General features: G+C 52.5%; 2 protein-coding genes across 2 annotated transcripts; one reads left to right on the plus strand and one right to left on the minus strand.

Moving 5' to 3' along the window:
* Positions 1–7,699: 7,699 nt before the first annotated feature.
* Positions 7,700–11,218, minus strand: TSPO2 (translocator protein 2). The gene is made up of 4 exons (XM_022581450.3): positions 11,121–11,218; positions 9,527–9,719; positions 9,036–9,177; positions 7,700–8,797 (listed from the first exon to the last, which is right to left on the minus strand). Exons 2-4 carry the CDS (start codon positions 9,697–9,699, stop codon positions 8,597–8,599), a joined length of 516 nt encoding a protein of 171 aa, XP_022437158.1. The 5' UTR covers positions 9,700–9,719; positions 11,121–11,218; the 3' UTR covers positions 7,700–8,596.
* A 5,513-nt stretch (positions 11,219–16,731) lies between these two features.
* UNC5CL (unc-5 family C-terminal like) lies at positions 16,732–25,171 on the plus strand. The gene is made up of 8 exons (XM_022581844.2): positions 16,732–17,408; positions 17,932–18,232; positions 18,968–19,230; positions 19,939–20,040; positions 20,302–20,369; positions 21,237–21,337; positions 21,486–21,599; positions 23,420–25,171. The coding sequence occupies exons 1-8, from the start codon at positions 17,024–17,026 to the stop codon at positions 23,640–23,642; spliced, it is 1,557 nt and encodes a 518-aa protein (XP_022437552.1). The 5' UTR covers positions 16,732–17,023; the 3' UTR covers positions 23,643–25,171.
* The last annotated feature ends 411 nt before the right edge of the window (positions 25,172–25,582 follow it).

Genomic DNA, 25,582 nt, shown 5'->3' on the forward strand with positions numbered 1-25,582 from the left:
GTTTAGTGTTTTATATGTGAAATTGGACTTAATGCCCTCAATAGTCCTGGGAGGCAATGTGGATTATCCCATGTTACACATGAGGAAACTAAGATGCACAGAAGGGTTAAGGGCCTTTTTTACGGTCATAAGCCCCAAAATGGCAGGGCCAGAATTAAAACCAGACCTTTTCACTCCTGAGGCCAAATGTCCAACTGCCATGTATGTTCCCTCTCAGTTGGTCCTTTATTCATTTAACAAATATTTATTGAGCATCTACTATATGCTAGGGGCTGTTTCAGGTACTGGGGTATGGCAAAGAACAAAACAAATGAAAATCCTTGCCCTCATGGAGCTTGAGGGGGTTGAATAATATACAGGAGAAGTAATATATATGGTCTATTTGGTGGTGCTAAGGAGAAAAGGCAGGGAAGGGAGACAGAGTGACATGTTTTTATAGGGTGGCCAGAGAAGAACTTTGAAGAAGGAAATAATTGAGAAAAGATCTGAAGAAGGTGAAGGAAATAGTCATAGGGTTATCTAAGGGGAAAGTGTTCCAAGGGAGGGGAAAAGCAGGTGCAAAGGTCCTGAGGTGGGAGCTTTCCTGGTGTGTTTGAGGAACAAGTAAGGACATACACATGGCTGGAGAGTCCTAGGAGACGAGGTCAGAGAGATAAACAAAGGCTAAGTAGGCTGGGGCCTTAAGGACTGTTATAAGGACCTTGGCTTTTTCTCTGAGTGAGATAGGAAGCCATTATCTTTGAAAAGATGGGACACATGGTCTGACATATTTCTGTAGGATCATCGAGGCTGCTTTGTTGAGAACAGAGCAAAGGTGAGAAAGAGCAGAAGCAGAAGAACTGGTTTTAAGACTATTGAAACTAATGAGAGATGACTGGGGCCCCTGGAATAATCCCTGAGCTGGAACACATCGGGAGGGGCTGGATGATTTTTGCAGTTGACACGGTGGGTGCTTAGCCGGGGCCATGGGTTTTTGTGTCTGGGGCAGTGCAAACATTCTAGGACATTCTCAGGGCAGCAGAAGTGTGGGTCAGAGTCACCTAGATGTTGAAAATGAGGAACCTAAGAACGCTGGGGACCTGATCTGAACACAGCTCCCAGTGCAGGTGGGTGGTGGGAATGAGAATGTAGGGGACCCCTTCCATGGTTGGGGTAGAGAATAGGAGTTAGGATGATTTGGAGGATTTGGGGCTCTCCCCTCCGGAGAGCTCTGAGCCGCATTGCGTCCTATGAGTAAGATGTCCAAGCATTTTGGTTTGCCCAGGATAATCATAGTTTATATCTGTTGTCCAGGCATAATTACTACTGCCTTCCCTTTCACTCCCAAAGTGCCCCAGTATAGGTGAACTATATGGTCACCCTACCTATTAGGCTTATTACTAAAAGCATTCTTATCCAGAAGTTATCTTTTTTTTATTCAGTCATTTTTCCAGGGATGTAAAGCACAGGGTAGCCGTAGTAGTGCCTGTGTCCACAAAGAAAGGCAGTGATAACTGATAAATAGCAAACACACATTATTATTATCATCACACAAACATACAGCATTTAAATGCAAAGAGTTTCCTTCGTTCTTTTATTTTATCAACATTTATCTAGGGCTCCTACATGCCAGGCACTACTGCAGTAAACACCAGGAATCCAGAGACGAATAAGGTGCTGCCTCACCAGGAGCAGCTCCCAGCTTTTATAGCATTTGGGGTCATTCAGGCACTCAGGCTCTCATTATCGCCTTTGGTCCTCATGCCAGTCTCACGTGGGTGTGTATTATTGTGTTCATTTTGCAGGTCAGGGCCCTGCAGCTCAGAAAGGTGATTTGTATAAGATCACACGAAGATTTAGGTCCAGGTCTTCTGAGCCTACATTCTTATTTCCAGGGCTGCCCCCAGCTAGTTCTAATGAATACATCTTTAAAGCGTTCCGGTCACAGCTACAGTGATGTGCTTGGATCGACTGAGGAAGAGTAAAATGTCTTGCAGGGAGGAAAGTGGGGAGAAGGGATCCTTTCAGCTCACTGTTCCCTTGTGGGGAAGACTTCCTCCCTGAGGATAGGTTCTTATATTTTGGCTGTAGTGTATACCCTAGATTGGGAGTAAAAAAAAAAAAAAAAAAATCCATGTTCATATCCACATCTCAATCCTTGATTCACTGTGTGATCTTGGCCAAATCACTTAGCATCTCTGGGTGGGCCTCAGTGTTCCCACCTGCGATGCAGGCTGAGTTATTGCTCTCTATTCCAGGATGGTAAAGGGATGAAAATGAGGAAGCAGGGCTGGTTCCTGAAGACCTGCAGGGTGGAGATGAACAGTGTGGAAATTTTCTGACTCTGAGTGATGTTGGGAGTTGGTCTCCAAGCTGGTCCTCTCTGAAGATGTGACCCCTTACTCCTACCACATCCATACACTTTTACCTTTGACATTTGGGAGAGTGCCCTGGACGCTCCCTGGACTGATGACTGACAGTTTCCTTTTCCACTGCTCCTTTCCAACCCTCCTTCCCTGGAGGCCCTCTGACTCCCTCTGGTTATTTATGGCACCTCTTGGGGGCACAAATTCCTGCCTGGTCCGTGGCTCTCCTTTCCAAGTCAGTCCAGTCTCCCCTGCTGGCCCCAGAGCGCAGTAGCTAATCTGGGGGATCAGGTGCCAGGAGCTGGATTCCTGCTCCTGCAGCTGCCACTATACTCTTTTTAGTGCAGGCATTCCCCACCCCGCCCCCCGTGTTAACACTGCTGGGTCCGTTTCTATCAATACACCCCTTTTGCAGAAGAGGAAACTGGGAAATAAGGTATCTATTTATTTCAGTGGGGTCAGTGGAGTGCTGGGATTTGAACCCAAGTCTGTCAGCCTCCGAGTTCCATGCTTTTCCCACTGGGTTACGCTGGCTGGAATTCAGTAACATGAGAGCTGACACGGGCTCAACCCGCCCTGGGGCTTGACACGGCTCTAAGCAGGTCACGCAAAGGAACTCATTTACTCCTCATAAGGATGTTGGAGTAGGTACTATTATTATCCTCATTTTATTGGTGAAGAGATTGAGATCAGAGAGGTTAAGTGACTTGCCCCCAAAGTCACATAGCTAGTGAGAGCAGAGCTTTGTGGTTCCAGAGTCTTAACTCCTTTACCATTGAGTCCCTACTGCTACCAGGACCCCTGAGGCCAGGCTCTGAGGGAGGAGGGGCAAGAAGGGGACTAGGGGCAGAAGGAGTTCTTGCAGGGAGATTGGGCTCTGGAAGCAATTAGTATATGAGGGGTGTGTGTGTGTGTGTGTGTGTGTGTGTGTGTGTGTGTAGGGGGTATAGGTATAGAGACACCAGACAGCGGGTGAGTGGGGATGGAAACCCAAAAGGGAATTCTCCCAATCTGTCTCCGTAGGCCCCAGGCCCCTCTCTGTGTCTGGGAGGAGCTGGGTTAGGCCCAGGTAGGCTGCGGCCTGCCTCTCCCTGCCCCATTTCCCACGGTCATTTCAGAAAATATTCCAAGGTTCTAGGAGGTGGCTGAGAGGAGGAGACAGGGTCAGGCACGGCTATTCCTTGGGTCTCGGCGGGCTGCCGAGCTGCCGTCACTGGGAAGGGAGTAGAGAGGCCGGGGTGGGGTGGCGGGCTGGAGGAAAATAGCAGCCTCACCAGGAGAAGGTCTACATTCTCACTCTGCGAAGGAAGACACCTCGCGAGCCCGTTGACAGAGTGGATGCTTTATGTGCAGGGACAGCTGGGACCCCAACAATGCGTTGCCCCAGAGACCCAGCCCTGGCGTGCCCGCCCCTCAGTCACTACCAAGACGAGGTACACAAACAACGGGCCACGGGCACCAGGCACAGCCCTGGCGGGCAGGAGCCTGACCCCGCTAGCAACCGCTCTGTTGACATAAACACAGGAGTGTCCAAGAGCCTTGGCAGGGTGTGGGATGGGGGCCAAGGGCCTCCAGAGTCTGAGGCCAGGAAGGGAGGAGGCTCTAGAGTCACAGGGCAGGCGGGAGTTTCCAACCTCCTCCTGTGCAGGACATCACGGTTGGCTGGCCATGCAGGACACACCGCCCTGGGGAAAATGGTGACACCTGGGACTTTATTCCTGGTCACCGCGCGGTCTTCCATTCCAGTGGCCTCTCCTGGCACCGCCTGGCTCCCGTGGCTGGTGCTTTGAGTCTTTGAGGAGAGCGATCTGATAAGAATCATGCCCATTAAGGTGACGAATAGTGTTCCCCTTTGAAAGGGTGTTTGAAGAACCTACTGGGAGAAAGCGATAAACTTACCAATCTACTTTTGAGAGAGACTTTCAGCCCTTAGAAATGTGTTGGAGTAGGTGACGGTGGAGGGGGGAGGGGCTTTTTCGGGTGCTCCTCTGAGCAGATCATTTCTGGGCAGGCTGGGGGACCTCAGAGGTATAGACACTAGAGGGACAAATGGGGTTGATTAGATACCACTGAGGCTCCTGGCGTGACAAAGAGGGCTTCTCTTAACTCCCGCGCCAGAAGAGGGGACCTCTGTTATGGAGGGTCCTTGAAATCTAGGTGGGGGAAGGGCCTCGGTGGACCCTGCTTGAGGATGGAAGTGGCAGGGGTGCCGGATCTGAGTGGGTCCCCCCAAAGTCAGGCTTTGTTTGGATGGGTAACTAGTTCGTCACTGACGAGGATCAGCAATAAATCTTTAAAACAAAAGGGTCTTGTGCTTGTTTTCTGGAACAACGGGAAAAGGGATCTCTGGGAAGACTCTGAAACTGGGCTTGGAGTGCAGGGAAACCCCAGGAAATAGATTGGATGGTGGCCACCACAAGGGAAGCAAGACTTTGGAGCCCTGGCCCGGGCCTGACAGTTACGCCTCCACTAGGGCATCACCTCTACCTGCCCGTAGGTAGGAGGGACCAGAGATGCACAGAGAAAACACTTCCTGCACTCTGCCCGCCTCCCAGCCCAGCCGACCGACGGTTATCCACTGGACATACACCTACCGTTCTGCCCCACTTCACCTGCCCCTATGTTTCCCCATTCTGCAGACATTGGCAAAAGGAAGAAGAATGAAGGGATCAGGGGAGAAGAGAGGGAACTAGGATACAGTAGAATGAGACATCACACTGCCTCCTGGGGTTGTTTTTTCACCTGGAGCTGCTCCCCACCTCTCCAGACACTGGTGAAGGCCTTGCCTCTCCCCTACCCACCGAGTGAATCATATTCAGACACCAGGTGCCCACTCAGAGGCAAATGGAAAAACACTGCCCAAGGACACAGAAGCACACACACGTGATTTGGATGGTGGAATCCCGGGACACATCTGGCAAAGAGAGAAGGCAGCTCCGATTCGATTTGGGCACAACTCTAGGTAACAAGAGAGGAGGGGCCGAGGGCAGTGTGTGCTCCAGACTGGGCTCAGGACTGGGAGGCGGGGTAGAGGAAGGGCAAGAGGCCAGGCAGGTGGGGAGGCTGGAGGATTAGAGGCTCCCACTCAGGAACCAAGGAGCTGGTGCTGAGGGGGATTTTAAGGATGACTTTGGGGTCAGAGGTTACGAGTTTGGGGTTGGAGATCCTGCCCTTTCCAGCTGTTTTTGCACAAAGCCAGGAAGCTGTGCCGGGCAGTCATGCTATTCCAGGGCTTGGGACACTGCCCAAATCAAGCTTCCTTCTAGGGCCAGTATCCAAAACTAGAGGCATCTGGACCCCGGGACTTGTGGTATCAGCGTGCCCTGCAGAAGTCACAGTCACGTGACAGGCATGGTGCATCCTCTCGGAGGGCCAGTTTAATTTCTAGAATTAGTTGGCAACATGAATAAAATGTGGTAGCAAGTATCTGCAATGCCTACATGAGATGGTGATGGTAATGACAATGACAAATACTTCTGGGGTGTAGACTTGTTTAAGTGGAACTAGGATAAGAATCCGTGCAGTGTGGCTCCTGAGCCTGTCCTCGATCAGTATTTATAGATTACATTTATAAATTTAAAACAGTTACCTGGATCGATGGAGTTATCAATTTAACTGAAAGCTTTAAAAAATCTGATTGAGGGGAAGTCAAAATCCACGTGAATGTGTAAGAAAAAGAGCCCATCATTTTGTGTGTGTAACATTGGTCAAGCTGGCCCACAGACCTGCGGGGAAGGTCACTTACTCTCCCGGCCCTTAGGAAGTCTGGGAAGTACTTCCGGGGTCTCAGAGCAGGGTGGGTCCCCATTGCAGTGTGAATCAGAACCATGGGTGCTCATTAAACAGGTGGCCTCCCGGGGTCCCCTCCTAGGACAGCTAACATTTATTGAGCACCTCCTCTGTGCCAGACACATTTACTCTTACCCCAAATTCTCTGAGGTCCCCGTTTTACAGATGAGGAAAATGAAGCACAGTGAAGTAAGTTGTACCTGGTTACCAGTTAATGATAGGGTCAATATCCAAGCCCAAGTCGGTCTGTCTCCAAGGCTGGAACTGCAAACCACCGTACCTTATGGCCTGCATTCCTCAAGTTGATCTGATTCCCTGAGTCTGGAACCAGGCTGGAGTCCAGGCCATCAACAAGGGCCCCAGGAGGTCACTGGGCCGCACTTTGAGAAGCAACGCCCCACGGCAGCTGCTCTCAATCTGCCCGCACATTAGAACCACCTGAGAAATTTCAACAACTATTAATGCCTTTCCCTCCCCCGAGGCTTTTTCAATTGGTCCAGAGTGGGGTGTAGGTGTTGGTGGGGTGCTGGTCAGCATTGTCTTTTAATGGGATCATGTGTTCATTTATTCAATCAACCAATCAACAAAGATGTATGAACAGCTTCTTTGTTCTGCTCTGGGGCTGGGGACACAGAGGTGGGTGGGGCACTGTGCGTGCCCTCCAGGAACACTGGTGACCGATGTGCCGAGTTGGGCAGGACACGCCCTTAGTGGAGGCGGGGAGATTGCAAATTCCTTCTCGCTTGTCCTCACTTGGTGAGCTCCAGGAACAGCCAATCTCCTTCTCAAATGATGATGTCCTCTGTCTGTTCCCGCTGTGTGGTCCTTGGTTCCAGACCCAGAACTCAGCTCGCAGAACCAAAGGTTGTCAAAGCAAAAAAGGCCCTGAAAGACCATCCATGTCTGGAGCTCTCAGATTTCAGCGAGCAGCTGACTGAAGTGCTGGGAGCTTGTTAAATCTAAAGATGCCTGGAGCCCACCCCCAAAGTTCTGATTCCTAGGTCTTGGGTGAGGTCCGAGGAATACGCATTTTTAATAAGCTCCCAGATGGCTCTGGGACACCCTCAGCAGTGTTTCTCAAGTGGGTTGCACATGAGGGGTTCCTGGCAGTTTTAAAAACACTGATGCCCAAGCCCCTCCCTAGAGAGTCTGGTTGGTATTTTTAAAAGCTCCTTCCGCAAGGCGCCTGGGTCTTCCAGCTGGCCTTATTTAAGATTTGGGGAGCCAGCCCCGGGGCAGTCACTTCTTGCCACCATCAGGGCTTTCAGACAAGAGGAGAGGAAAACAAGAGGAGGGAAACGAGGAAAATAAAAAAAGCCAATAAGAAAGTTTAGAAAGAGAAGTGAGAGAGAAGGCTGGACATGAAGCTCCTTCTGAATTCACTAGCCAGCACCGAGGCTTACATCTCTCCTTTTTCAACATTTTTTCTTATTACAATAATAATTAATTGATGTAAAAAACTAATAGTATGAGTATATGAAAACAAAAATAAAAAAGATCTATAATCTTATCAGAGATAATGACAGGTCTTAATACGACAAATATAATGTATAATATATCATAGAACCATAATATATACTATGATACTGTTATTAGTGAAATTAATATAATATAATAATTAAAATAAATTAATTAAATAAAATTAATATACTGTAGACTATATAATATTTTATATGTGATACATAATATATATTTATATTTATGACACATAATACAAAATATATAATCAATATAATATATAGCTTGACAAGTATAATTGGTATCTTTTTTACTTTATCTACTTTTTGGTTTTGATTTTCTGTAACTTTTCAAAAACACTTTTCAGGTAATTAAAAATTTAAGTCCTGGGAATTCCCTGGCGGTCTAGTGGTTAGGACTTGCCACTTTCTGTGCCAGGGGCCTAGGGTTCGATCCCTGGTTGGGAAACTAAGATCCCACAAGCCTTGCAGCGTGACCAAAAAAAAAAATCTGTTAAAAAAAATCCGAGTCCTAAATTTTGGGGTCAGGTTTGTGAGGGCATGTGAGCGGAAATGGTGTGCCCACTCTTCCCACACGTGCGCTCACACCTTCATTCACGTGTGCACATGCACACAGATGTACAGACACGTCTATTCCCACCCTGCAGCCCTGGACCTCATACACTCAAGTATACATCTCACATCATACCCTCAAAGATAGTTAGGATTTTATTTATTGATACTACTAAATTAATTCTTATTAATACAGAATTTATTATTTTAAGTGTGAAATAAGTTTCCCTCCTTTCCCATGTCTCTGAATCCTAATGGAAAGTGGCACCAGGGGACCCAGGACAGTGGCCACATTGGAGCGAGTCACCTTCAGGGACTCATCAAGCCCTGCCACCTCCCCCCCCTCCCCCGTCCCCACCCTAGCTCCACAGCCCTGCCTGAGGTCTCCTCTATCCCCACCCTGGCCCTCTCTCCTCTCCCCTGCCCCCTGCCTCAGTCACTCTTCTCCCATGTGGGCTGGGGCTGGTGTTCTGGACAAAGGCTGTCCCTCCACAGGCGATAGGTGATGGAAGAAACCACGGTGAGCCAGGCCAGGTAGGGCAGCAGGAGCAGGGCAGCCAGCTTGTTGATGGGGTGCCAGATCAGTGCCATGCTCACCACCAGCCCGAAGAGCAGCAGCAGGTGCAGCAGGGCCTGGGCAGGGTCAGGGCGGTCAGGCAGGCTGCCCTGGGAACCGGCCCTCGACCTTTCTGCAGCACCCTGGACCTAGTGAGCCAAGTTCCCAGCGCTCTGTGCGTGCCGCGGAAGCTCAGAGAAGTCTGCCCAACCGTTACCTGCCCACACCTGATTGACCTGCTGTGCTATCAACTTCTGGGGCCTGGTGGCCTCATCTTCCCCCACCCTATTCCACTGCTGAGCACTGGCGCCTTACCAGACCGGGGGTGTGGGCTGTGAACAAGAGAATCAGGACAGTCCAGCTGATGGCGAGCTGCACAGCATAGAGGCCGAGGGGCAGGGCCAGGGGTCGCCCAAAGCCCCCTCCCAGGTCCTTCCACACAAGGTAGGAGGCATATCTGTGGAGAGATGGTGGCAGAAACGTTCAGAGGAGGGTGTTCTGTGGTAAAAGGAGAAAGCCCTCTGGCTTAGGGCCTTTTGGTTACCAAGAGGGAATCCTTATGGGCTGAAATCGGGGTAAGTGGGTCTAGGCATCATTTGAGGGCCGGGGGTGGGGAGGTGGGGGAAAGGATGGGGATACTGGGAGAGGGTAGAGGAAGAGGGAGGGGTTGGAACCCGAGGCAGGCACAGAGGGGACACCCCAGAAGAGGCAAGATGAGGTACCATCCCTTTAGAGGTCAGTGTACAGCAGCCATTCAGGGATAGGAGACTTGTTCCCACCCCAGGGCATGAGAAACAGACACTCACCCCGCGATAGAGTAGATGGCTGTCCACACCAGCAACAAGACTCTGTGGGATGGGCACCAGGGCAGCTTTCTCAGGCTGTCACACCAACCAGACATCCAATGATGGGTGAGCAGCCAGACCAGGGTGGGCCCCAGGAGGGGCAGGGCCACAAAGGCGGCCCCTTGAGGCCACATTCTCCTTGAGGAGGTACAGCCTGGGGAGGGAGAGAACACACTGACGGTGGCCTTCTCCTAGTCCTTTCCCCGTGTCTGCCCGTCTGTCTCCTCCTACCTGCCACTCTTCCCTGGCCTGAGCCCCTCATAGGCCTGGCCTAGGCCTCCTCCCTATGATTGACAGGATTAGAAGGAAAAAAAAAAGTGGTTATTCTCAGTGTCCGGAGTGACTGCCTACACCTTCCTTTCCTGTCAAGTGTCCATGAACATGTCCTGGAGGTGCTGGAGACAGGGCTGACCAGCCCGTCTGCCTGTGCGTCTTTCTATTTATGTTTCATAGAAGCCCCACTGGGTGAGCAAACACCCTCCTCCTCTGAGCCCACACTGCCTTCCCCCTTTTCCACCCTCCATGGACTTCCTTTCTCCACACTGCTTATTTGGCACTGGGAGTGTACTGTCTAGTATTGATAACTGCTTCTCAGTGAAGGACTCCTCTCCCCCAGCGTGTGTCTGGCTCCTGGATCTCAGGTCCAGGTAGGCCCGTCTTTTCTGCCTCTCTCAGTGGGTGGCACTTGGCCAGGTACATAGCAGTCCCTCGATGGGGACAGTGTCTCAGACTGAACTCAACCAAGCTGACATAACCAACCTGGAAGAACCACATTTGGAAGGCAGGAGCCAGAGATCCTCAGGGGTCTTTTCTAGTCCAGAACTGGCCTGCCCAACTGCCCCGGGCTTATCTCGCTATACCAGACCAGCAAACCCCAGGGGCCCACCCTGCCCGAGCTCCCGCCCAAATGCAAACTCAGCCAAGTGACACTGTAGATTCCTTTCTCCAAAGTTCTCATCTTCCCCTCAGGAGCTGGGGGAGGTTCCCCCTCCATCCCTCTGCTTCCAGAGGGTCGGGGCCACAAACACAACCACCCAGATTTTTTTGTGGCCTGACTTCTCGAGGAAACCACCGCTTGGTCTTTGATTAAAACACTGCCATACTCATTTGCACGTAGCTTTGCATGTCCTTTGCACGTGGGATGATGCACAGACCCTCCTCCAACCAAGGCCCCCACCCAATACCATGCTTCTCATTCGCCCGTGATATTTCAGCCTCCACCCCATGATTGACAGGATTAGAAGGAAAAAAAATGTGGTTATTCTCAGTGTCCGGAGTGACTGCCTACTCCATCCTTTCCGGTCAAGGGTCCATGAACGTGTCCTGGAGGTTCTGGAGACAGGGAGAACCACCCTGTCTGCCTGTACGTCTTTCTATTTCTCTTTCTCTGCTTTTCACCGTCCATTTCTTCACCTTCTGCCTTCCTGTGTCTCTATGTCTGTGTTTTCTACCTTTCTATCCAGTGTTGGAGGTCCCCCCGACCCCCCTTCCCTTTTTCCTGTCCTCCCCACTCCTGGCGCCCCTTTATTTATTCCCAGGCCTGTGTTCTCCTTACCTCAGGCAGCATACCGCGCAGACTGAGTGCCGGGGATATAAGATGTGTGGAGGGCAGAGGAGGCTTGGGGATGGGAGGAGGGTGGAGGGGGCTCCTAGTTGCCCTGCCCTTCTCCAGTGACAAGGGTGGTGACACTGGCTGGGGAGCCCAGGCTGCTGCCTGCATGGCCCGGAAGCGTTCGTCTCAGCAGGGCACGCCCTGGCCTGCTAGACCCGGCCTCTGGAGAAGTCCCCTTGATGGAACTGTTGAGGTGTTGGTGCTGTGAGACCCGGACCTCTTGAGACGGCTGAGCCCCAGGCTGCCAGGCTGCTCATGCCTGTAGTCACTGCATCCCATGAACCAGCTTTGTGTCCGTGGCGGTGGTGGGGACCCTCAGATTTCCCCGGAACTGGGGCTGTAACTGGGGCTGTCCCCAGTGAGGCAAGCACCAGCTTCAGAAATGATCTTATGAGACATGGACACAGCCCCTGGTTATTGCCTGCTAGTTGGCTTGGAGTTGAGCTTGAGAGTTGTTTCACAAACCCCTAGAACCTCATGACTCAGAGGAAAAGGCAGCCAGCCTCCTGTGTGACTCAGACAGAGCTTTGTCCAGCAAAGTCCAACACGTCTGCTCTTCATTCCTATCAAAGTTCTGAGCACCTCTTCCTTGCTTGTGCTTTAGACATGAGGTCCTCTCCCCAGGCTGGCTGCTCTCCACCATTCCTTTGCCCCATCTTTCCACGTTGGGGACCTGGGCACCCCTGGGAGGTGTTTATCCCCTCCTCCCGGGGAAGGCAGCCCAGGGGAAGGGGGTGCAGTCCGGGACAAGAGGCTAGAGAATCATTAACTAAGACGAAAGCAGCAGCACTTACTTATTTTCCATGGTAGACGATCACTTCGGGCCTGGGGGAGTGACCGCCGCTGCAGGAGGCCAGACCACAGTGACAAGTTACCACTTACTGAGTAACCATTTCGTGGTGTGCACTTTATATTTATTAGCTCAATAATGACCATCATTATCCCTCGCAAAGTAAATATTATTATGTGCATTTGATAGACAAGGGGAGTGAGGCTCAGAAGGGTTGAGAAACTAGCCCGTGATTACACAGCCCGCAGGTGGGTCACTGGTTTCAGTGTTGGCAGTCTGGATTCAAAATGCCGCCCCTTTTCTCTCAGCTGGCCCATTCATTCATTCGAGTCTTTATTGAACACCTACTTTGGATCGGGCTGTACTGAGAGCTAAGGATACAGAGCAAATGGCTGAAGAAACATCCCTCTGCACAGGGAGCTTTCATTCCAGTGGCAGAGTGTCAAAGGAAGGACCAGGCTGGCAAACGGCCTGAAGTTCAACTCTCCCCCAAGGGACAGCATCCCTGCGGGCAGTGGAAAGAGCACTGGGTAGGGAGCAGATATAGCTGTGCCCCAATGCCGCCAGCAGCTGTGGGTCATTAACTCGGTGCCTCCACCATCATATCTGTGCAGGAAGGGTGTAGAACTAGGTATTGTCTAAGCCCCCTGGACAGCCTGCAATGGCATCACCTGGGGCCTTCTAAGATGTAGAACCTTAGGCCCCACCCCAGACCAACGGGATCAGAACCTGCATTCTAACAAGGTCGCTCAGGTGGTTCGTGCACATTATAGTTTGAGGAGCCCTGATTAGGGTTCCTCTTACCTTGTTCCGTTTTAATAGTCTCTGGTGGGGGACAGCCGCTGACCAGCAGAGGGCACTCTAGAGAGGTCTCACCTGTACCCAGGTTGTCTCCCTCTGTCCCCTCCCTTCCAGACCTAGACTACTAGTCCTAGACCTAGTACTAGACCTAGTCCACTGACTCCTGCGATCCTCCCTCACCTTGGCTGGACTTTGCCAATAGACAGGGACAGACTCCCCACCCCTCCTTAGGGCAGCTGAGAGGCAGGACTTTGACGGGAAAAGGAAGTGCCAGGTCACTCCTGCCTGGATTCCCCGCCCACCTCCACTTGTCTGCTGGCTTGGCGACGGGGTCTGGCTGACCTCTCTGTTTCTCAGAGAAGGAACTACTGTTCCTGGACAAGCCGGCAGCCTCTGGGAGCACCTACACGGTAATGTGAACACCCTCTGGGGCAGCTGGGGGTGGGGTGAGCGTTGCGATGGGGCCACCTGGGGCTCAGGGGAGGAGCCAGGCCCAGCTGAGCTGTGGAGACCCTGTGCTGGAGGAGGCGACTCCCTAGAGACAAGTGATGGCAGCATCCTAAAAGACCCTCATCTTGGGGAAGTGCTACCCCGCATGATCAAGGGTCTGCGGCAAGACAAGCCAGAGGCCTGGGTAATAAAGGGTCAGCCGTGGGGTTGGGAGGCTTCCGTCTGCATTTCCCTAGTTGCTGTGCTAATAGATTTGGGACCCTTCCCCTTCCTGGGGCAAAGGGGAGAATGGAGTGAGGGCCAACGCAGGCTGGAGAGCTGTCAGCCTGGGAGAAGGGGGCTGAGCTGGGGGAGGAGTTAACCTGCTTCTGGCCAGGTAATGAATGGGCCCCTGTGAGAGGCCCTCCAGATTGGAAGGTTGGGCAAGGGAACTCTTCTGGGCCACCCAATGGGGTGGAGGGGATTTGGACTCTGGTCTTTGGAAGCCCTGGAAAGGTTGTTGCTATAGAAATAGGGCAAGCCCCTCCTTTCTTTCCCAATAGGTAGCCCATCCCCTGCTGCTGGTGCCTTGGTGGGCAGGGGGTGGGGGGAAGCATCACTCGTTGTCGCACCAAGGATGTGCCTTTAGTTCCTTATGTTTATTTTTCCTTGTATTTATTTTTGTTTCTTTCTCTTCTAACTTCATTTCCTCTAGAAGTGGAAACGAAGAGACCCTGGGGAAAAAGAAGGGGCACGGAGAGAAAGGGAGTGTTTCTGGAAGCTCTCATCTTTGCTCATCCTTCCCTTCTGCTTTCAGTTGTAGCTTAATAATCTACCCTCTGTCCTCCCTGGGGGAGAAAACTTGGTTTCCTTATCTGGGAAATGGAGATAAAAATAAAAGCTAGCTCATAAAGCTGCTGTGAGGATCAAATGAGCTAGGCCACGCAGAGCGCTTTAACACACTGGCTCAGCAAATCTCCGTGAATGTTAGCTATTATTACTACAGTTATAATTCCAATTGTCTTTACTATGGAAGGACCGAAAGGATTGGATGGGACGTGAAGGGAAGTCTGCGGCTCCGACCCCCATCCCCACCCGATTCAGGCGTCACCGGCTCACTTACTTCACTTGTGTCCCCAGCCAGGGGCAAGGTCTGCAGGGTTGCATGCTAAGGCCAAGGGAGCAATGCCATGCCTTCCCTTCTTGTCTACATTTTCAATGAGGACATGGGGGAAACAGATCCCGCCTCAGTGCTCCATCCTGACGATACAGAGGAGCTGTGACCCCTGTTGGGGATTGGCGGGGGAGATGGGAAGGGGGCTCAGGTTTCATGGGTCCTGAGAAGGAAGGAAGAAGTTGGGCAAGGAAGGACCAAGGGGTGTGGGGCAAAGCCTCAGCTCCTGGTGGGTGGCATAAGTGAAGGGATGATTCACTAGTGCAGATCCTAGTGAATCAACCATGGGGACCCTGGGGACTTTGAAGGAGGATATGGTGTCTCACAGAACTCCGCCTCGGAGTAAATGAACCCCATGCCCTCAGAAGCTCCGTGAGAGCCGAATAAGACATCATTGTTGGCAGGACTGAACTTCCCACGGTTCCTGGTCCACAGCTGGTGCTCAGAAATTGTTCATTTGAGTGGGAAAGCCACACGTGACAGCATATGGTCAAGAGTTACTTAGGGGCTTCCCTGGTGGTGCAGTGGTTGAGAGTCTGCCTGCCGATGCAGGGGACATGGGTTCGTGCCCCGGTCCAGGAAGATCCCACATGCCACGGAGCGGCTGGGCCCGTGAGCCATGGCCGCTGAGCCTGCGCGTCCGGAGCCTGTGCTCCGCAACGGGAGAGGCCACAACAGTGAGAGGCCTGCGTACCGCAAAAAAAAAAAAAAAAAAAAAAAAAAAGAGTTACTTAGTATGGTGGGAGGCAGCAGTGAGAGGTTTCAGAGGGCGAGACTGTCAAGGGCTGGTGAATGGGGGCCGGGACGGTGGGTGGCAGTTACTCCTGAGCAGGAGGGGTCCAGGCAGGTAGATGAGGCAGGTGAGGAGAGCATGAAACAGAGAACAGCAGGACCAAAGGCCAGAGGCTAGAATTAATGAGCTGTGAGGAGCCTGGTCTTGCCCGAGGGTGGGGATGTTGGAAATTAAGGGAGGAAGAGGGAAAGTAGGAGGGGGAGGCAGTGGATTCCAGAGGGCCTGGGGAAGAGCTGACATCCTCACGGGAAAGTTGCTGGAAGGCCCCAGTCTGATGCTGGGAACCGGGTGAACCTCACCGGAGGCCCCCACCTTTGGTTTTCTTTCTCTTTTTGCTTCCACTTTTAACTTTTGTTACTTTTGTATTTTACATATCCCTGTGAACTACGCTCCAACCTTTCTGGCAGAAGGAGGGGCATAAATAAACAAACATATTTGGACAGGGTTTTATCATCTACAGAATGATTTCCACATGATCTCATGCCATCTTCACCATCACTCTGAGAGGCTGGGTTTTTTTTTTTTTCACTTTTATTCGCTTTTAAAAAGAATTACAAAGTTAATATACAGACACGCTTGGTGGGGGGATTCAAAGAGTACAGAAAAAAGAGTTTAAGAAAATAGAATGTCCTCTTTCACACCTTCCAGTCCCCTAATTTTTCATCTTTCAGTAATGACCAATGGGAATAGTTTGGGGTGTGTCCTCCCAGACCTGCACGTCCAAGGCAGGAATCACTAGTACACGTGGCTACTGAGTCCTTGAAGTAAAGAGAATCCCAATTGCGATGTGCTGTGAGTGTAAAATACACATGGATTTCGAAGACTTAGTAAGAAAAAAGAATGTGAAATATTCCAGTAATTTTATGTTGATTACCTGTTGACATGATAATATTTTGAATATATTGGGTAACATAAAATATATTATCAAAATGAATTTCTCCTGTTTCTTTTTACTTTTTTTTTTTTTTTTTTTTTTTTGCAGTACGCGGGCCTCTCACTGTTGCGGCCTCTCCCGCGGAGCACAGGCTCCGGACGCTCAGGCTCAGCGGCCATGGCTCACGGGCCCAGCCGCTCCGCGGCATGTGGGATCTTCCCAGACCAGGGCACGAACCCGTGTCCCCTGCATCGGCGGTGGACTCTCAACCACTGCGCCACCAGGGAAGCCCCTCTTTTTACTTTTTTAATGTGGCCCCTAGAAAGTTTAAAAAGAAAGCCATATCTGTGGCTCACGTTATATTTTTATCACAGAGCACTGTTCCAGACCTTTCTCTATCATTTACATCTATACACCCATAAATATGTAGCTACAGTTGTATATAGTCTTGTTGTTTACATTAATGAGATCAGAGGATTTCTAGCTCTTTGTGACTTGCTTTTCTACTTTAAGATTTTCCTGTGTCAGCCCATGTAGATCAAGGGGGCTATTTTGACAGATGAGGAAACTGAAGCACATTAAACAATAGGACAAGCTCACTCAGGCAGTGACCAAGGTGACATTTGAACCCACATTCTGTAACTCCAAACCCAAGCTCTTTCTGTCTCATGAGAGAGAAATTTGATGTACTAGGTCATGGGGAGCCATGGCAGTTTCTTAAGGAAGAGAGAGAGGGAGAGAGGGAGAGAAATTAATAAAGAAATTAATTTCTTTAATTTCTGTTAAAGGAATTGATCTGACCGAGGTGCATGGGTGCACTGGGATGAAGACAGTTTGATCCCTCGTTGCAGCCGCTTAGAAGTCAAGTCTTAGCCTCCACGACCTTGAAAAGGCTTACCTGACACTGACCTCCTTTTCCCCCAGGCCCTTGGCCTCGGCTGGCACAGGGGTGCAGGGGAACTGGTAGCATCAAGTGACCAGGCGGATGTGCTCCTATGAGGGTTCCTTCCAACTCGCCCAGTTCCTACTGCTGGTGGGGGTTCCAGTGGCAAGTGCTGTCCTTCTGGCCCAGTGCCTTCAATGGCGTTGTCCTCGCCGGCTGCTGGGCACCTGCTGGAAGCTGGAAAGCCAAGAGGAGCCAGCGTCCCATCCCACTCCCCTACCTGACAGTGAGTCCTGCGGGGAGGCACCCCCAGCCTCGCTGCAGGAGATGGCTGCCTTCCACCAGGAACTGCACACGCCCACCCAAGGCCAGACTGTCATCCGACGGCTGATGCACAAGCTGTTGGTGTTTTCGGCTCGAGAGGTGGACCACCGCGGTGGCTGCCTGATGCTCCAGGATACGGGCATTTCCCTGCTCATCCCGCCAGGTAACAGCATCCGGCTTCCTTCTTAGTGTACGGTTGTTCACGCTGCACACTGGACAAGGGCACCAACTCCAAGGGAGCACCATTCAGAGACATCTTCATAATTTTGAAAATTGCTTCTATGTTTAGTATGACGTTTGTGACTCCAAAGATGGATATATTACATATTTTTTATGACAGTTTTGTGGCAGGTGGAGGTAAAGGGCCTTGTTTTAGTGAACAGTGTGTTATGACGATTCTCCCATAAAGGGAAGTAAAATGTCTGGAGGAAGAGCACCTTTTGCAAATTCACACAAGGCCCTGAGTGAGCTGGCAGCAGCCCTTGGAGGAGGGGGCGACTTGCTCAGGGTCACATCCCAAGTCAGTCACAGTCACCTTGTTCTCCTTCCGCACTGCCTCTCCACGTGCCCTGCTGCACGCCCGTTCCTGGGCTCCCGCCCCACCTCCCCTCCCACTCTGGCCTGGCCTCCTCTGCCGCAGGGCTGTGCCTACCTGCTGGGCCCATCTCAGCTCTCCCCCTCCCCAGGTGCTGTGTCTGTGGGCCGCCAGGAGCGGGTGGCACTGATCCTGGTGTGGGATCTGTCAGATGCCCCGTCGCTGTCCCGAGCCCAGGGGCTGGTGAGCCCCGTGGTGGCGTGTGGCCCCCATGGGGCCTCCTTCCTGAAGCCCTGCACCCTCACCTTCAAGCACTGTGCCCAGCAGCCCAGTCAGGCCCGTACCTACAGCAGCAACACGACCCTGCTGGATGCCAAGGCCTGGAAGCCGCTGGGGCGGCCGGGAGACCGCATCTTCCGGGATGAATGTCGCATCCACCTCTCCCACTTCAGGTAGGCACCAGCCCGTCAGCCTGTACTTCCTGCCCCATTTCTCTGTCTGCCTGACCCTCACCTCTCTGTAGGGGACTGCCCCTCTATCTGTCCAAGAAGGCCTGCAAACCCCATATCCCCCGTCCTTCCCCGGTTCCTCTGTCCTGGTGCCTATGGCAGCTTATCTTGCTCCAACCCCATCCAGGACCGTGTGTCCCACCGTGGTCCCTCTGCCTGTCTAGAAGGGTCTGGCCCAACCCTGGTCCTGTGTCTAGATGGGGCCTGTCCCATCTCCACCTCTGTCTCTAAAATTGTCTGTCTCTTCCCTGTGCCCCAGTTCAGGACTGTCCCCAAGCTGTCTAGGGCACTTTGCCCCTCCAGTTCTCTGAGACTCTAGCCCATGGCACGCCTGTCCTTAGCTATGTCTCTCTAGGGTCTTAGGTCCCTCTGCCTCCCAGTCTCCTTGACACCCACTGACCAGAGCAGGGCGATGCATGGTGGCCCTGAGCCCAGTGTCCTTCTTTCCCACGCTGGCTCTTCTCCGGACCCAGTGACAGTCGCTGTGCCATGACTCACGTTCCTTCCCCCAGCTGACCCCTCCACCCCAGTTCTTCCCTACATGCCCTGGAATGTTCTCCTCACCTGGGAGCCCACACAGAGGCCCCTGGTGTGGTGGGAGCCCGGGGGAAGGTGGGCTGGTCTCCCAGCCTCCCTTGCCCCACTGTGCACGGTCCCTGCCACCGTCTCTGCCCGCAGCCTCTACACCTGTGTGCTGGAGGCAGCTGTGCGCAGGGAAGCCCGGAAGTGGCTGCAGCTGGCCGTGTTCTGCTCGCCGCTGGCCGCCGGCCAGTCTCACCTGCAGCTGCGCGTCTACTTCCTCAACAACACGCCCTGTGCCCTGCGGTGGGCTGTGACCAATGAGCAGCCGCACGGCGGGCGCCTGCGTGGGCCCTGCCAGCTCTTCGACTTCACTGGGGCCCGAGGGGACCAGTGCCTGAAACTCAAATACATCTCCGAGGGTGAGGGGGACAGGGCCAGGCACGGCGCGTCGGGGGGCCCGTTGGAGGGAAGGGTCTGCGCCTCCCCTGTGGTGGAAACCTGGGGCGTTGAGTTTCTTTTTGAGACTCCTGGGCAGGCAGCAGCTTCAAGGGGGCCCTCTGGCTCTTGCTGCTGCCTCTTGGAGACCCCAGCTTTCCCACTTCCTCCCTCTGCTGCCCACGGAGCCCCGGTGTTTCCGTGGGAGGCCAGCCCAGTCAGGTGGGTGGTGAGAGGAGAGGCGTTGCACCAGCAGGGGCAGGGAGAGAGCGAGAGGCTTCTCTTGTCCCACCTGGATGGAGCCGGTGTCGGAGGGGGAGGCCCAGTCTTCTCTTCCCTCGTTCCTTTGTGGGTCGGCTGCGGGAATTGACAGTGGGGCTAAGGGTGTTTGTGGGGTGTCAGACAGGGGCGCATGCGTGGCTGCATCTGGGCTAGTGGATGGGAGGGAGGGGGGTGAAGGGGAGGGTGGAGAGGTGGGGGGAGGAGTCTGTGTGCCGGTAGAAGTAGGACCGCTCCCAGGGTCCCCACCCAGGCTCTGGGGCCTCCCATCCACTTGAGTCACCCTCCTGCCTTTGCTCCCTCCCCATCCCTCCCCTCCGCGCCCTGCACAGTGCCTGCCACAGGGTGACCTCCTTAAGCCCTTGTGGAAGTCTCCCCTCTTGAGGCCCTCTGTCTCTCTGCCCCCTCCCCAGGTTGGGAGAATGTGGACGACAGCGGGTGCCAGCTGGTTCCCCATCTGCACATCTGGCATGGAAAGTGCCCCTTCCGCTCCTTCTGCTTCCGGAGAAAAGCAGGTAGCCCAGGAGCCCCGTGTCTACCTCCTACCCTCTCCTCTCCCCTCCTGGTCACCCTGGAGCCCTACAGCTCCTCATTCGGCCATGCCTGCAGACCCTCTCTTAAAGGTTAGGGGCCGCAGCAGATCTCTGCAGAGAGAAAGATGGGGGGCTACGCAGCTGCTTCAGATTTCCAAAGCCTTACATTGGAGTCCCTTTTGCTCTCCTGCTGTCTTCTCCTGGGCCTTTTCCTCTCTCACCTGCTACGTCTCCTCTTTGTAGCCAATGAGAACAAGGACTGCTCAGCACTGACCAATGAGATCATTGTCACCATGCACACCTTCCAGGATGTGAGTTGGAGCTGAGGGGCAGAGGAAGGGCAGGCCCTGGGGGAGTCCTGGGCAAAGTGGGCGAGGGTCTGGTGCCTAGGAAGTATGGCTCTAATCACATAGCCAAGCAGGTGAGGAGGGCATTCTTCCAGGGGCAGGGACTGCCTGGCCTCCAAGGTACCCTCCGTCTTTGACCCTCCTGTCTATCCCTGGATGAATCTAGCAGGAGGGTGAAAGAACCAAACCCTACATGAACCCTTTCTTCCAACCTGGAGGAACTTGGGCATCAAAGAGAAGTGGTTTCTTTCTGGACCGATTGTCTACGTCTGAGAGATGGTGCTGTGTATCTTCAGGTGGAGAGTGACCCAGGAAGGCGGTCTTGAGTAGGTGGGATGGGAGTTAGAGCGCCCACTCTCCCGAGGGAAGACGTGAAGAAATCAGGATTGGAGAGTCTTTGGGGAACCATGTGGCATCTTACTGGAGAGTAGGCAGATACCCCTCGGGGTATCACTTGGGGAGGAGGAACCAAGGAGGGGAGGAACGGAGGAAGGGGGCACGTATGCCCAAGTTCAGTGTCTCCATTATTAGATGACCTCCCCTGCCCTTGACCCCACCCAGGACTTCTCCTGGTGTCTTAGGATGTACCTTGTTTGGTCTTCATGTCCCAGGTCCCAAAGAGCTCTGAGCAAACTTAAGGCTGAAGGCTGTGAGGTTGGGGAAGCTGAGGGTAGAGGGTGTTGATTGGGGTGGGACTGTGTCTCCTGGTTAAGTGTCTCCGGTGACAGGCTGAAGGAGAGACACGAGGCACGGAGATGGGTGCCCCAGCTTCTTGTTCAGAGGGGTGTCTCATGATCCCTAACTGTGTTCCCTGCCCCTCTGTTGGCTCAGGGCTTGGAGACCAAGTACATGGAAATCCTCAGATTCCAGGCATCGGAGGAAGAATCCTGGACAGCGCCACCCGCTGTGGCCCAGCCACCCCCATGCAACAGGTGAGGCGGTGGCTGCTTGGGCTGCTGCCCGGGGCATTGGGATTCCTGCCCCTGGGCTTGCAGGGCGAGCATGGCATTGAGGTGTCTGTGGAACCAGGCTGGGTCTCTTGATCCTCCCCTCCAAGGCCACCCTTTCCCCCTGCCTCAGGCTGCCCCCAGAGCTCTTCGAGCGGCTGCAGATGTTGTTGGAGCCAAACAGCATCACTGGCAATGACTGGCGACGACTGGCCTCCCACCTGGGGCTCTGTGGTATGAAAATCCGGTAAGAGGGATGAGGTGTGCGTGGGTGGGTGGGGGAGGGTGGACTGGGATGGGTGTTCTCAGGACCCCTTGGAGACTGGACCATTCACAAAAGAGTGACTTAAAAGTCAGGGAGCGACTATTCCCCACCCTATTTCTCAGAACAGGGTTGATTTCATTGACAATGATCTCATTGGTTTGGGCCGAGCAGTCCTCGTTCTCATGGTTACAAAGAGGAGAGGAAATGGCAGGTGAGAGAGGAAGAGGCCAGGGGAGAGGAGCAGGAGAAGTGAAAGGGACTCCACAGGAAGGCTTTGGACATCTTTCTATTTTATCACTGTTCTTGGTACCTAGAATGATGCCTGGCTCATGGCTGGTGTTCAATACATAAATATTGGTTCAATAAATATTCAAAAATGGATCGGTTGACATGTAAGTCATTGGTACATACTGAGTGCTTGACATGCTGTGCCCTGAGGGGCAGAACGGCGGACTATAGGATAATGTGTATAAAGCATGTAGCTGAGTGCCTGGCACTAGTGGTGACAGCGCAGCCATGGTCTCAAGAGAGATCAGTAAACCAATTCTGAGCTAAGCCTCAACTCCCGGAGGATGACAGGTGGTCAGGGAAGACTTCGCCCAGGAGATGGGACTAGAGTTGGATCTGGAAAATAGGGTAGACTTTAAAATCACCTTCTAAGTCCTGGAAAAACTATGCTAAGCATTGGGATACAGGATGAATGAGACATGGTCCCAGAACCAAGGAGGTCACCCTCTAGTAAGGGATACAGAGAGCTTAAAAAAAATCAAGGCAAGTGCTCCTTTGACCTTACTGTATGTATCCCATATTGCATAGCAAGTTGAAAACAGAGACATGAAATGGCTGAAGCAAGAATAATGAAGACTTATGTCAATTACAGTTGACCCCTGAACAATGTGGGAGTTAGAGGTGTGACCCTCCATGCAGTCGAAAATCGTAGTATAACTTATAGTCGGCCCTCCATATCCACGGTTGTGCCTCCACAGATTCAACCAACCAGGGACCATGTAGCAGTGTAGTATTTACTGTTGAAAAACCCTACATGTAAGTGGACCCACATAGTTCAAAGTGGTGTTGTTCAAGGGTCAACTATATATCTCAATTAAATAAAAAAGAATAATAAAGACTTGTGGGAGCTATGACCAGAAATCTGAACTGAGGGATGCAGAATGGTCTCCTCCACCTGGGAGGTGGGAATGAGGGCTCCAGAAACAGGTGTTGGGGAAGTAGGGGATCCACCTTCCTGTTTTGGGGGAGGAGCAGAGGAGGTGGTGGGTCTGGCGTGTTTAAGGTGAGAAGGAAGCTTCACGATGGGAGCAGGGAGAAAAGGTCAGAAAAAACAGGGCAAGGCCAAGTGGTAGGTAAGCCAGAAAGTCAGGGGAGGGGGCTTGGTTAGTAGGTGAAAGAGACTCTGGAAGGTTTTTGAGCAGGGGAGGGTCCTGCCTGGGAGCAACTGTTTCCTTAGTGGTGGGCAGGATGGGGCCTGGGATGGGGGGTAAGGGGAGAGTGTGTTTGGGCTGGGGGTGGGGGGTTGAGAAGGCAAATACAGAACATCAGAGCTGGAAGCGACCTTAGAGGTCCTCTCACCCAAGCCCTCGTGTAAGAAGAGCAAACTGAGGCCTAGAGGGGAGTAGGCTTTGAGCCAGGGCTATCTCCGATTTCAAGTCCTGGGCCCTCCCACCATCCCAGAGTGTCCTGGAAGGCAGTTAAGAGCAGGATGAGGACCAGAGCTGGGGGAGGGGGTGGATCTCCCTGTAGAGCCCCTCCTCCCCCTCACCTCCTCCCTGCACGCTCCCGGCCAGGTTCCTGTCCTGCCAGCGCAGCCCCGCGGCAGCCATCCTGGAGCTGTTTGAGGAGCAGAACGGCAGCCTACAGGAGCTGCACTACCTCATGACCATCATGGAGCGGCTGGACTGCGCCTCCGTCATCCAGAACTACCTGAAGGGGACGCAAAGCGGCAGCCCACCCCGGGTCTCCTGGGTCGCCCAGGAGAACCAGGGCCTGGAGCTGGATGAGAAGCTCTGAGAGCCCCGCTATGGGGGAGGGTGGAGCTCTGTCTACCGGGATGTACCCCTACACCTAGGAAGAAAACAGCTGCAGTTCCTGGCTGTGCCCACCGACCTCATCAGGACCCCTGGACTGTGCCTGGGGCCACCGCGAGTCCAGACGCCTCCTCGGGTCAGGACCACCCTTTCGGCCCACGTCGTCCTGCGTGCAGATCCCTTCCTGGCCGGCAGGGGGCGCAGGAGCCCAGGAGATGGCCCCAGCGTGGCCAGCCTCCGGGAAGCTATTAGACCAATGGACTGTTAGGCTGCCCTGTTGGCGCTCCTTGGGGACTGGTTAGCCCACGAGTATTCACTGAGCATTTAGTGATACCTGGCACTGGACTGGGTATCATGGGGACTCCTGGAATATATGAGGTCGGGTTTGGAGCCTTGTGGAAACCACAGTTCTCTTGTGGGAACCAAGATGCCCTCGTAGGAGCTGAGGACAAACGCTAAACCAGCAGCACGTGCCCTGTGGTTAGGGGATGTGGATGTGGTATGAATTGTACCTGCATTAGGAGTTGGGAAGGGAGGGAGCTGAGTATGGGCTGGAGCAGTGAGAAACCATCATGGAGGATGTAGGAGAAATGATTTACAAAGAGTGAGATCTTAAGGTGGGGGAAGGTGGGGATGTGACTGGACTTACAGTAGGAGCCCGGTGAGCATGGGGTGCTGAGTCATCAAGGAGCCCAGCGTGCTGGGTGTGAGGTGAGAGCAGGACAGGGGTTCAAGGCCAGATCTAAAGATGGACAGTCATAGCTGGCTGTCCACCTGTCTCCTTTGACTTCCTTTGTCTCTTTATCCTCCCATCCTTGCCTTGTCTTCCTCTCTCTGTGCCATTATCTCTGTCATAAAACATCAAAGCTGAAAAGAAACTTCAAGATTATTATTGTTGTCCAACCTTTTAATCTCTTTATCTTGAACTGTGTGAGTTTTAAGTCTCTCTGACTTCATTTTGCTGTTCCTGGCCCCTGCAGTGGCTCCATCCCTGAATCTATCTCTCTTTTACTACTGGTCTTAGCATCTTTTTATCTCTACCTACTTGCTGTACCTGCCCTTGTGTGTTTCTTTCTTTCTCTGAAATCCTCAGTCATTTCCCTCAGGTAAGTGTCTCTAAACCACGGTTAAGTATCAAAGGCTATTGAAAGACACCGGTCTACCCTAGGAATGGATGGGTGGGGATTTTACCCCATGAGTCAAGATCCACTTTAGGGTCAGGAAATAGAGGATAGGGATTAAAGAACATCCCATTCAGTCAACTCTTTATTCAGCACCTACTGCCTGTTAGACACTGTATAGAAAATAAATCAGTAGGCTGGGTCCTGAAAAGAGAACAAAGATTTGACTCAATTTAAGCAATCCTTTTGTTTGCAAACATGTGTTGCTAATTTTTTCAAGGGCAGACAAATGATCTCTCTGGCAACACTAACAATTTCTTCTGTATTTAATTAAAAATATTAAAGCTTTTTCTATGATGAACAACATTGTATAATAAAATATGAAAACTGCCTTTCTTTGTTACTAGCTGTATTTTGCTCAGACTGATAAATTTGAATGTGGGTATGAATGGTTTTATGTGGTAAAATTGTACCAATGGGGGCCGGCTGGAGAGAAGCATTTTGTAGATTGTGCTTCCAGCGTGGTAAATCAGGGAGGTTCTCTTCCCTTTCTGTTAGAAGCAAGCCTTCAGGGTGGGGCCCTCTCACCCTCCCCTCTTCCCCTAACCCCATCCATTCTCTGTTAGTCCTCCCACCGCATCGGGGGCTGCCAGCCCCTCCAGGCTGGTACCTTGGCCTTCTCCCTTTTCATTTGGCTCAAGATTGAACTACTAAGAGCATCTTTCTCCCCTGGAGTCTGGTACAGTTTTCTCCTTTTCTCCTATTGTCTCTTCCTTGCTTTCCATGCCAGCGAGAGTCATCT

Source organism: Delphinapterus leucas, chromosome 10 (genome assembly GCF_059928025.1).
Source record: "Delphinapterus leucas isolate spDelLeu-1000000601 "Yukka" chromosome 10, BTC_Dleu_Yukka2, whole genome shotgun sequence".
Taxonomy (NCBI): domain Eukaryota; kingdom Metazoa; phylum Chordata; class Mammalia; order Artiodactyla; family Monodontidae; genus Delphinapterus; species Delphinapterus leucas.